Source organism: Salvelinus namaycush, chromosome 19 (genome assembly GCF_016432855.1).
Source record: "Salvelinus namaycush isolate Seneca chromosome 19, SaNama_1.0, whole genome shotgun sequence".
Lineage (NCBI taxonomy): Eukaryota > Metazoa > Chordata > Actinopteri > Salmoniformes > Salmonidae > Salvelinus > Salvelinus namaycush.
Window position 1 is genome coordinate 25,357,604 of NC_052325.1, and position 12,424 is coordinate 25,370,027.

Genomic DNA, 12,424 nt, shown 5'->3' on the forward strand with positions numbered 1-12,424 from the left:
TATTATACAAGGCACAAGGAAAAGGTATCACACAGCAGTCCCGAGGAGAGGTGGTGAGGGTGTTGGTTTCTCTTCTCAGACAGGAAGACTGAAGTTATTTTAAAGGGCTTCTTGCACCATAAATCCCTGATGCACTCCATTAGTGGCTCTGAATTGTGTGTGTGTGTGTGTTTTTACAGTGTGTGTAAATGGTGTGTCTGTGTGTGAGTGGTGTGTGTGAAACCTTCTGATCTGTATCGCTTCACCAGTCTGTTATTGGGTCTGTAAAGAGAGATGGAATCAGCTTATTGGACATGATGTTTGGTTTAGAGAGGGCTCTACAGCTTGGGGATTGTGTGTGTGTGTGTGTGTGTGTGTGTGTGTGTGTGTGTGTGTGTGTGTGTGTGTGTGTGTGTGTGTGTGTGTGTGTGTGTGTGTGTGTGTGTGTGTGTGTGTGTGTGTGTGTGTGTGTGTGTGTGTGTGTTTGTGTGTGTGTGTGTGTGTGTGTGTGCGCGTGCGCGTTTGTGTGTGTGCGTGCGCGTGTGTGTGTGCGCGCGTGCGTGTTCTTGTGTGTGTGTGTTTGTGTGTGTACCTAGAGTTCTCTAGATGAAAGGGAGTCGTGATGAGGCATGATGGCATTAGTTCTACATCCAGGTGCACTGGACAGAGAGGATGCACTAATCAGAGAATATTAGCTGTACGCTCTGAACCCTCTTACCTCACTCCTCATCACATACTGAAAGTCATCTCTGATCTACCACAGACTCTTAGTGGAGGTGTCTACAGCAGGACAATATGCTTGGCTGTTTTTCTAAAGAGCAGCCAAGAAATGTCAAATGGAAACATGTCAAATCTTAGCCTCTGCATGTTGCGTATATTTGTAGAAGATCAACTCACTATATTGCTTGAATGGTCCGCTCTGCACTGACACACATGGGCTTTTTATTCTTTATTTTCTACTGATTAGTGGAAGAGACAACATTTGTAACCATAGCCTGTCTCTTATCTGGTAACACTTGACAATTACACACACACACACACACACACACACACACACACACACACACACACACACACACACACACACACACACACACACACACACACACACACACACACACACACACACACACACACACACACACACACACACACACACACACACACACACACACACACACATCAGGATACCAGCCTTCATCAACAGGCCAATTAGTGTGGATAGAGGGTCTAGGCATGAAACATGATAGAGTTGCTTTGTTATTTGTCTGTCTACCCACAATCCTATTCTCACCAATCTCACTTCCTATTATTTACTACATTATGGGGGATGGAATCACTACGCAGTGGAGGAGGAGGTGGGGGGGGGTCAAAGGACTTAAAGGTCAAAGTACTACTTAAAGGTCAAAGGAGAAGCCAATGTCTCTGTCTGGATCTCTGTGACTCCCCATAACATTATGATCCCTGCTCCACTGGCATACAGCTCATCTCCCTCTCTCTGGCTCAATGAGGACAGGGTTGGTACCTCTCTCTGGCTCAATGAGGACAGGGTTGGTACCTCTCTCTGGCTCAATGAGGATAGGGTTGGTACCTCTCTCTGGCTCAATGAGGACAGGGTTGGTACCTCTCTCTGGCTCAATGAGGACAGGGTTGGTACCTCTCTCTGGCTCAATGAGGATAGGGTTGGTACCTCTCTCTGGCTCAATGAGGACAGGGTTGGTACCTCTCTCTGGCTCAATGAGGATAGGGTTGGTACCTCTCTCTGGCTCAATGAGGACAGGGTTGGTACCTCTCTCTGGCTCAATGAGGACAGGGTTGGTACCTCTCTCTGGCTCAATGAGGATAGGGTTGGTACCTCTCTCTGGCTCAATGAGGACAGGGTTGGTACCTCTCTCTGGCTCAATGAGGACAGGGTTGGTACCTCTCTCTGGCTCAATGAGGACAGGGTTGGTACCTCTCTCTGGCTCAATGAGGACAGGGTTGGTACCTCTCTCTGGCTCAATGAGGACAGGTTTGGTACCTCTCTCTGGCTCAATGAGGACAGGGTTGGTACCTCTCTCTGGCTCAATGAGGACAGGGTTGGTACCTCTCTCTGGCTCAATGAGGATAGGGTTGGTACCTCTCTCTGGCTCAATGAGGACAGGGTTGGTACCTCTCTCTGGCTCAATGAGGACAGGGTTGGTACCTCTCTCTGGCTCAATGAGTACAGGGTTGGTACCTCTCTCTGGCTCAATGAGGACAGGGTTGGTACCTCTCTCTGGCTCAATGAGGACAGGGTTGGTACCTCTCTCTGGCTCAATGAGGATAGGGTTGGTACCTCTCTCTGGCTCAATGAGGACAGGGTTGGTACCTCTCTCTGGCTCAATGAGGACAGGGTTGGTACCTCTCTCTGGCTCAATGAGGACAGGGTTGCTACCTCTCTCTGGCTCAATGAGGACAGGGTTGGTACCTCTCTCTGGCTCAATGAGGACAGGGTTGGTACCTCTCTCTGGCTCAATGAGTACAGGGTTGGTACCTCTCTCTGGCTCAATGAGGACAGGGTTGGTACCTCTCTCTGGCTCAATGAGGATAGGGTTGGTACCTCTCTCTGGCTCAATGAGGACAGGGTTGGTACCTCTCTCTGGCTCAATGAGGACAGGGTTGGTACCTCTCTCTGGCTCAATGAGGACAGGGTTGGTACCTCTCTCTGGCTCAATGAGGACAGGGTTGCTACCTCTCTCTGGCTCAATGAGGACAGGGTTGGTACCTCTCTCTGGCTCAATGAGGACAGGGTTGGTACCTCTCTCTGGCTCAATGAGTACAGGGTTGGTACCTCTCTCTGGCTCAATGAGGACAGGGTTGGTACCTCTCTCTGGCTCAATGAGGATAGGGTTGGTACCTCTCTCTGGCTCAATGAGGACAGGGTTGGTACCTCTCTCTGGCTCAATGAGGACAGGGTTGGTACCTCTCTCTGGCTCAATGAGGACAGGGTTGGTACCTCTCTCTGGCTCAATGAGGACAGGGTTGGTACCTCTCTCTGGCTCAATGAGGATAGGGTTGGTACCTCTCTCTGGCTCAATGAGGACAGGGTTGGTACCTCTCTCTGGCTCAATGAGGATAGGGTTGGTACCTCTCTCTGGCTCAATGAGGACAGGGTTGGTACCTCTCTCTGGCTCAATGAGGACAGGGTTGGTACGACAGCCAACATAAGCTTTAAGGCTTGGACTCTCAGGGAATCCTATACATCTCTGTGAATCCCTCCTCTCTCCCTCCGACATCTGGAAACAATGGGCTGAAAGTAGACCCGAAACAGTAAATCTAGTTCTGTTAGGCTGGTGGAGGGATCAAGGCGGCACTAAGATCTGTAGAGATGCAAAATATTAAGGTTGTAATTCACCATGCTGGGTTGTGAGTTGGTGTGTGTGTGTATGTGTGTGTGTGTGTGTGTGTGTGTGTGTGTGTGTGTGTGTGTGTGTGTGTGTGTGTGTGTGTGTGTGTGTGTGTGTGTGTGTGTGTGTGTGTGTGTGTGTGTGTGTGCGTGCCTGCATGTGCATGTGCATGTCTGCATGCTTGTGTGTGTTGTGGCCGAGCTCTATAGTGTACACCTGATTGCAAACAAACATTTTCTTGCCTTGGTACTGACCTGTCCCTGATGGGTGACCTGATGTGTCAACAGTCTTAGTGGACAGATGCCTGTATACATTATTATATACATTCCTCCATGAACTGATAGTAACCTCTCTCTCTCTCTCTCTGTCTCTCTCTGTCTCTCTCTGTTTCTCTCTTTCTCTCTCTGTTTCTCTCTGTCTCTCTCTGTTTCTCTCTGTCTCTCTCTCTCTCTCTCTCCCTCTCTCTCTGTCTCTCTCTGTCTCTCCCTCTCTCTCTGTCTCTCTCTGTCTCTCTCTCTCTCTCCCTCTCTCTTTCTCTCTTTCTCTCTCTCTCTCTCTCACTCTCTCTCACTCACTCTCTCTCTCGCTCTCTCTCTCTCTCTCTCACTCTCTCTCACTCACTCTCTCTCTCGCTCTCTCTCTCTCTCTCTCTCTCGCTCTCTCTCTCTCGCTCTCTCTCTCTCTCTCTCTCTCTCTCCCTCACTCTCAATTTTCAATTCAATTCAATTTGCTTTATTGGCATGACGTAACAATGTACATATTGCCAAAGCTTATTTTTGGATATTTACAATATAAAAATAAAAATGAGAATCAAAATTGTCCACGGGACAACAGTAACAACAATAACCAAGTGTCAAAATAACCATACATTCAACAATAACAATAAGCATACAGTAGAGTACATGTGCAGGTTGATTGGTTTGTCAGACACTGTCCCTCATCTTATGGCAGGCAGCAATGTAGTGCGCTGCCAACCCACAGCTCTCTGCGTCCTCCCCCAACAGGACTGGTAGCCTACTCTCATCAGAGAGGTCTTTGAAACCTTGAATAAGAGTTTCAAATTTGGGGAAATGACACTCTCTAATTGTTTTATATTTTTGACATTTTGTCAGGAAATTCAGCTCCGTCTCAGGTTCTACTGTTGTGCAGTGGTTGCACAGCCTTTCCTCTACAGGGAGCCAGGTTTTCCTGTGTCTACCCTTCTCGATGGCAAGGCTGTGCTCACTGAGCCTGTACTTTGTCAAGGTTTTTCTAAGGTTTTGATCAGTAACCATGGTCAAATATTTAGCCACAGTGTACTGTCGATTTAGGGCCAGATAGCACTGCATTTTGCTTTGTGTTTGTGCTTGTGTTTCCCAATAAGCAATATAGTTTTGTTTTGACTGTGTTGTAATTTGGTTTATCCTGATTGATTGGATGTTCTGGTCCTGAGGCTTCAGTGTGTTAGTAGAACAGGTTTGTGAACTCAGCCCCAGGACCAGCTGGATGAGGGGACTCTTTTCTTTGCTCAGCTCTTGACATTGCAGGACTTGGTTATGATATGAGAGGGGGTCACTGTATTTTAGATGTTTCCAAAACTGAATTGCTCTTTTTTGAGTTTTTATCATTAGTGGATATTGGCCTAATTCTGCCCTGAATGCATTGTTTGTAGTTTTCCTCTGGACATGTAGGATAATCTTACAGAACTCTGCATGCAGGGTTTCAATTGGGTGTTTGTCCCATTTAATGAAATCTTGTTTTGCAAGTGGACCCCACACCTCGCTGCCATAAAGTGCAATTGATTCAATGACATAATTAATTAGTTTTAGCCAAATTTTAATAGGTATTTCAATTTGAATTAGCTTTTTAATGGCGTAGAATGCCCTGCATGCTTTCTCTCTCAGTTCATTCACTGCCTCATTAAGGTGTCCAGTTGAGCTTATTTTTAAACCTAAGTAATTGTAGTGTGTGCAGTACTCTATATATTTTGTACCAATTGAGAACTTTGGTCTAATTCCCTATGATCTGGATCTTCTCTGGAAAATCATAATTTTAGTCTTTTTGGGGTTTACTGCCAGGGCCCAGGTCTGGCAGTACTGCTCTAGCAGGTCCAGGCTCTGCTGTAGGCAATGTGCTGTGGGTGACAGCAGGCATAGGTCATCTGCGAAGAGTAGGCATTTAACCTCTGAATTGTGGAGACTAACACCAGGGGCTGAGGATTTTTCTAGAATAGTGGCCAATTCGTTGATGTAAATATTGAAGAGTGCAGGGCTCAGATTACAACCCTGACGAAGGCCCTGCCCCTGGTTAAAGAATTCTGTTATTTTCTTGCCAATTTTAATGCTGCATGTATTGCCAGTATACATTGATTTAATTATGTCATATGTTTTACCCCCTACACCACTTTCAATAACTTTGTAGAACAGTCCTGTATGCCAAATAGAATCAAATGCTTTTTGGAAGTCGATAAAGCAAGCGTATATTTTGGTATTATTTTGGTGGACATGTTTATCTAACAGGGTGTGTAGGGTGTAAATATGATCAGTTGTGCGATGTTTTGGTATAAATCCAATTTGGCTTTTACTCAAGACATTGTGCTTATTAAGGAAGTTTAGAACTCTTACATTTATAATACTACAGAAAACCTTCCCCAGGTTACTGTTCACACAAATGCCTCTGTAATTGTTAGCGTCAAATTTGTCTTAGTTTTTAAAGATTGGGGTTATGAGTCCTTGATTCCAGATGTCAGGGAAATAACCTACACTCAGGATCAAATTAAACAGTTTTAATATAGCCAATTGAAATTTTGCACTAGTGAGTTTGAGCATCTCATTTAGGATGCCATCAGGTCCGCATGCTTTTTTAAATTTGAGGGCCTGAAGTTTCTTATAGAGCTCCTGGTCAGTAATTGGGGAGTCCAATGGATTTTGATTGTCCTTTATAGCTTTTTCTAATCCATTCAACTTCTCATGAATTTGGCGTTGTTCTGCGTTTGTGTCAATTTGAACGGTGTTGTAGAGTGTTTTAAAATGGGTTGTCTCTCTCTCCCTCTGTCTCTCTCTCCCTCTCCCTCTCCCTCTCTCCATCGCTCCCTCCTCACTCTCGCCCCCTGTAGCAGGAGCAGGAGACCAGCTACACCATCCTGCGCTCTAAGGGTTGTAACGTGACGTTGGGCGGTCTAAAGGCAGACACCGCCTACCTGCTCCAGATCAGGGCCAGGACTGCAGCAGGCTACGGAGCCAGCAGCAGGAGCTTTGAGTTTGAGACAAGCCCTGACTGTGAGTACAGATCTGATCCCACCATATTAAATACAGTTGAAGAGTCTAAATACTGTATTTTGTATGTAATTCAACATCTAGTGAAGGATGTCAGTGATTGACCTGTGCTTGTATATGCTAACATTTATCTCTCCACCCTTGTTCTCTGGTTTCTCTCTCCTCCCACTCAGCGTTCTCTATCTCCAGTGAGAGTAGTCAGGTGGTGTTGATAGCCATCTCTTCCTCGGTAGCCATTATCTTGCTCACCGTCCTCCTCTACGTGGTGATTGGCAGGTCTGTACACCAATCACAATGCACAAAACACTGTCAGCTCCAAATACATGTCTCTTTCTACCCGAGGGGTCGGCCTACACATGCAGAGACATACTGTACTGTGAGGATGCTGTGGGAAGGCTAGATCCTATCCCTACTAATGCTAATGCTGGTCCTGTGTGGCTCAGTTGGTAGAGCATGGCACTTGCAACGCCAGGGTTGTGGGTTCAATTCCCACGGGGGGACCAGGGTTCAATTCCCACGGGGGGACCAGGATGAATATGTATGAACTTTCCAATTTGTAAGTCGCTCTGGATAAGAGCGTCTGCTAAATGACTTAAATGTAAATGTAAGTAATACACCTGTACCAGGGTTCCCCAAATGGCGGCCCAAGGGGTTTTTTATTTACCTTCCCCCAAAGTTTTGATTTTATTGTTTGACATTAAAGACTGTGAAAAAAACAGCATATCTGCTCCAAGTGATTTAAACTTAGAAAATCTGTTTCAAAGTATTGCCACGGATAATAGAGAGATATGTGATTGTATACAAATGTAAGCAAGGTTTGAAATTATTATATTTCAGTCAAATATTATACCTGTTTGGGCTTCTTGTGGTCAATTTGCTGTCTACAAATTATTTATAATTATGTTCCGGCCCCCCGACCATCCGCTCAAGAAAATCATCCCGAGGCTGAATCTAGATGATGATCCCTGGTCTATACAGCATGATGAACCCTGGTCTATACAGCATGAGGATCCCTGGTCTATACAGCATGATGATCCCTGGTCTATACAGCATGATGATCCCTGGTCTATACAGCATGATGATCCCTGGTCTATACAGCATGATGATCCCTGGTCTATACAGCATGATGATCCTGGTCTATACAGCATGATGATCCCTGGTCTATACAGCATGATGATCCCTGATCTATACAGCATGATGATCCCTGGTCTATACAGCACGATGATCCCTGGTCTATACAGCACGATGATCCCTGGTCTATACAGCACGATGATCCCTGGTCTATACAGCATGATGATCCCTGGTCTATACAGTATGATGATCCCTGGTCTATACAGTATGATGATCCCTGGTCTATACAGCATGATGATCCCTGGTCTATACACCTTGATGATCCCTGGTCTATACAGCATGATGATCCCTGGTCTATACAGTATGATGATCCCTGGTCTATACAGCATGCTCCTGTTGCTTTTTTTCTTTTGTGTATGTGGTGTAACGCCCCAATGTGAGCGGTGTCTGTGTGGTGTAACAGCCCCAATGTGAGAGGTGTGTGTGTGTGTGTGGTGTAACAGCCCCAATGTGAGAGGTGTGTGTGTGTGGTGTAACAGCCCCAGTGTGAGAGGTGTGTGTGTGTGTGTGGTGTAACAGCCCCAATGTGAGAGGTGTGTGTGTGTGTGGTGTAACACCCCGATGTGAGAGGTGTGTGTGTGTGGTGTAACAGCCCCAATGTGAGAGGTGTGTGTGTGTGGTGTAACAGCCCCAATGTGAGAGGTGTGTGTGTGTGTGTGTGTGTGTGGTGTAACAGCCCCAATGTGAGAGGTGTGTGTGTGTGTGTGTGTGGTGTAACAGCCCCAATGTGAGAGGTGTGTGTGTGTGGTGTAACAGCCCCAATGTGAGAGGTGTGTGTGTGTGGTGTAACACCCCGATGTGAGAGGTGTGTGTGTGGTGTAACAGCCCCAATGTGAGAGGTGTGTGTGTGTGTGTGTGTGTGTGTGTGGTGTAACAGCCCCAATGTGAGAGGTGTGTGTGTGTGTGTGTGGTGTAACAGCCCCAGTGTGAGAGGTGTGTGTGTGTGTGGTGTAACAGCCCCAATGTGAGAGGTGTGTGTGTGTGGTGTAACAGCCCCAATGTGAGAGGTGTGTGTGTGTGGTGTAACACCCCGATGTGAGAGGTGTGTGTGTGGTGTAACAGCCCCAATGTGAGAGGTGTGTGTGTGTGTGGTGTAACAGCCCCAATGTGAGAGGTGTGTGTGTGTGGTGTAACAGCCCCAGTGTGAGAGGTGTGTGTGTGGTGTAACAGCCCCAATGTGAGAGGTGTGTGTGTGTGGTGTAACAGCCCCAATGTGAGAGGTGTGTGTGTGTGTGTGTCGTGTAACAGCCCCAATGTGAGAGGTGTGTGTGTGTGTGTGTGTGTGTGTGGTGTAACAGCTCCAATGTGAGAGGTGTGTGTGTGTGGTGTAACAGCCCCAATGTGAGAGGTGTGTGTGTGTGTGTGTGTGTGTGTGTGTGGTGTAACAGCCCCAATGTGAGAGGTGTGTGTGTGTGTGTGTGGTGTAACAGCCCCAGTGTGAGAGGTGTGTGTGTGTGTGGTGTAACAGCCCCAATGTGAGAGGTGTGTGTGTGTGGTGTAACAGCCCCAATGTGAGAGGTGTGTGTGTGTGGTGTAACACCCCGATGTGAGAGGTGTGTGTGTGGTGTAACAGCCCCAATGTGAGAGGTGTGTGTGTGTGTGGTGTAACAGCCCCAATGTGAGAGGTGTGTGTGTGTGGTGTAACAGCCCCAGTGTGAGAGGTGTGTGTGTGGTGTAACACCCCGATGTGAGAGGTGTGTGTGTGTGGTGTAACAGCCCCAATGTGAGAGGTGTGTGTGTGTGGTGTAACAGCCCCAATGTGAGAGGTGTGTGTGTGTGTGTCGTGTAACAGCCCCAATGTGAGAGGTGTGTGTGTGTGTGTGTGTGTGTGTGGTGTAACAGCCCCAATGTGAGAGGTGTGTGTGTGTGGTGTAACAGCCCCAATGTGAGAGGTGTGTGTGTGTGGTGTAACACCCCGATGTGAGAGGTGTGTGTGTGGTGTAACAGCCCCAATGTGAGAGGTGTGTGTGTGACTGTGTGTGGGGTTGATGTTGGCAGTCAGTGCTGCAGTAAGAGTAGAACTCTCAGGCTCATTACTAGGCCAACAGATCCTGTTCTGGCTCACAGCAAAGAAAAACACCATTGTAGACTGGACTCACTGCTGCTTGCCTCTGCACACACACACACACACACACACACACACACACACACACACACACACACACACACACACACACACACACACACACACACACACACACACACACACACATACACACACACACACACACACACACACACACACACACACATACACACACACACACACACACACACACACACACACACACACACACACACACACACACACACACACACACACACACACACACACACACACACACACACACACAATGTGCTATGCCCTCAGATGTAAGGCAAGGGAAAGGGGAAAGTGAAGGCTGATGGGTAAAGGTGTGACCTTAATCTCTATCATTGTGACTGACAGGTTCTGTGGCTACAGCAAGTCTAAACAGCCTGACGAAAAGAGACTGCACTTTGGCAACGGTCACCGTAAGTTCACCTCTCTCCCCTCCCTGTCTGTCTTTTTCTCTGTCTCTTTGTCTGTCAATGGTTCTTCTAAAATACATTGAGTCATTCTACCCCCACCTCAGCGTTAGTTAGGTACAGGGCCAGGGTGTTTGTGTACAGTATAATCCATCTCCTGATTGGGGTTTATTTGAACAGAAACATGTTTTCATTGGGGCTGGCCACACTCATAAAACAACCTAGTGTTGTTCTTACATATGAACCATTGACTGGCCTTATTGATGGGTGAGTCATTCATACATGTCACATGACGTCACTTATCCATACATGTCAAATGATGTAATGTGTTTTGTGACCCAGCCAAAGTCTCTAGTCTCCACTGCCTGTTCCTATAGCTAACACAATCTAAAAACACACACACACACACACACACACACACACACACACACACACACACACACACACACACACACACACACACACACACACACACACACACACACACACACACACACACACACACACACACCCACATGCACACCTTCTGGTTCTCCCAATGAAACAATTGCCAACTCTCTGCCTCTCCCTCCTCAGTGCGTCTGCCAGGAATAAGGACCTACGTAGACCCTCACACCTATGAAGACCCCAGTCAAGCCGTCCATGAGTTTGCCAAGGAGCTGGATGCTTCCTGTATCGCCATCGACAAGGTGGTGGGAGCAGGTGAGACCAGAGACATCACACACACACACACACACACACACACACACACACACACACACACACACACACACACACACACACACACACACACACACACACACACACACACACACACACACACACACACACACACACACACACACACACACATATCAATCAAATGTATTTTTAAATCCCTTTTTACATCAGCAGATGTAAAAGTGCTGTACAGAAACCCAGCCTAAAACCCCAAACAGCAAGCAATGCAGGTGTAGAAGCACAAACATGTCAATAACACATAGCATTCAGATACGGTTACCTACAGTAAGACATCTTGAACAAAATGTCCCACATTAGATTCGCAGCGATCCCAAATATACATCACATACATTGGCATTCAGAGGCACAAAGAGGAGCTATTTGAGAGTGAAGTGTGTTTGTTCTGAATGTGGTGAGAATGAGATTCATTTAACACCTCAGCTGGAGAGCTTCATTTTACTCCTCTCCTGCTACGGAGGGAGAGAGGGAAAGGCAGGGAAGGGAGGGAGGAAGGGAAGAAGAATGAGGGATGGGTGGGAGGGAAAGGTGATATGGATATAGGGTTGGATTGAGAGGTGGCCGGAAGGGGAGTGGAAGTAGTGACAGGGATTGATGGATAGAGAAAGGGGATGTAGAGGGAGACGGAAGAAGTCCTCCCTGCCTCACTGCATTTAATAGAGTGCATGCTGCTGGAGCATAGGACTATGGGTAAAAGTGCCGCACCTCCAGATGGGATATTATTTTACACCCCCCACAGCTCCCTCTCTACCTCTCTCTCTCTCCTTTCTCTTCTCTACCTCTCTCCTCTCTCTCCTTTCTCTTCTCTACCTCTCTCTCTCCTCTACCTCTCTCCTCTCTCCTCTCTACCTCTCTCTCCTCTCTCTCTCCTTTCTCCCTCTCCTTTTTTTCACCCTTTCTCCACCTTTCCTCTCTCTCCTGTTCCCTCTCCCCCTGATGTCTTCAGCAGGAGTGTAGACATGAAGTTAATGCATTGTGATTCATGGGAATAGCAGGCAGTGGGAGAGCACACACACACACACACACACACACACACACACACACACACACACACACACACACACACACACACACACACACACACACACACACACACACACACACACACACACACACACACACACACACACAGCAGCATGTTTGTCTCCTAAGTCCCTCTGGCTGTAAAGCCATCATACAGACCTCACTCTACAGGACCTGCACTTACAGAGTAGAATGCAGTATACACTCCCTCTAGAGTTTAGCTGTTCCTGTAGATCAGGGGTGTCAAACAAATTCTTCCCCGGGGGGCGCATTCGGTCTTCAACGAGGTCCAGAGGGCTGCACTGAAAATGTGTTATATTTCCTTGCTGTCAAAATGTGCAAAAAATAGTCCTAAAATGGATTCAATTGTTTTTCCCCCTCATCAATCTACACACAATACCCCATAATGAAAAAGCAAAAACT

The 12,424-nt window shown here is 47.0% G+C and overlaps 1 protein-coding gene across 1 annotated transcript in view; it reads left to right on the forward strand.

Moving 5' to 3' along the window:
• Positions 1–12,424, forward strand: part of epha3 (eph receptor A3) — a 134,849-nt gene that overhangs the window by 83,718 nt on the left and 38,707 nt on the right. The window contains exons 7-10 of the mRNA XM_039014696.1: positions 6,442–6,604; positions 6,775–6,877; positions 10,182–10,246; positions 10,817–10,942. Coding sequence (XP_038870624.1) covers positions 6,442–6,604; positions 6,775–6,877; positions 10,182–10,246; positions 10,817–10,942 — 457 coding nt within the window. The remainder of the gene's footprint in view (positions 1–6,441; positions 6,605–6,774; positions 6,878–10,181; positions 10,247–10,816; positions 10,943–12,424) is intronic.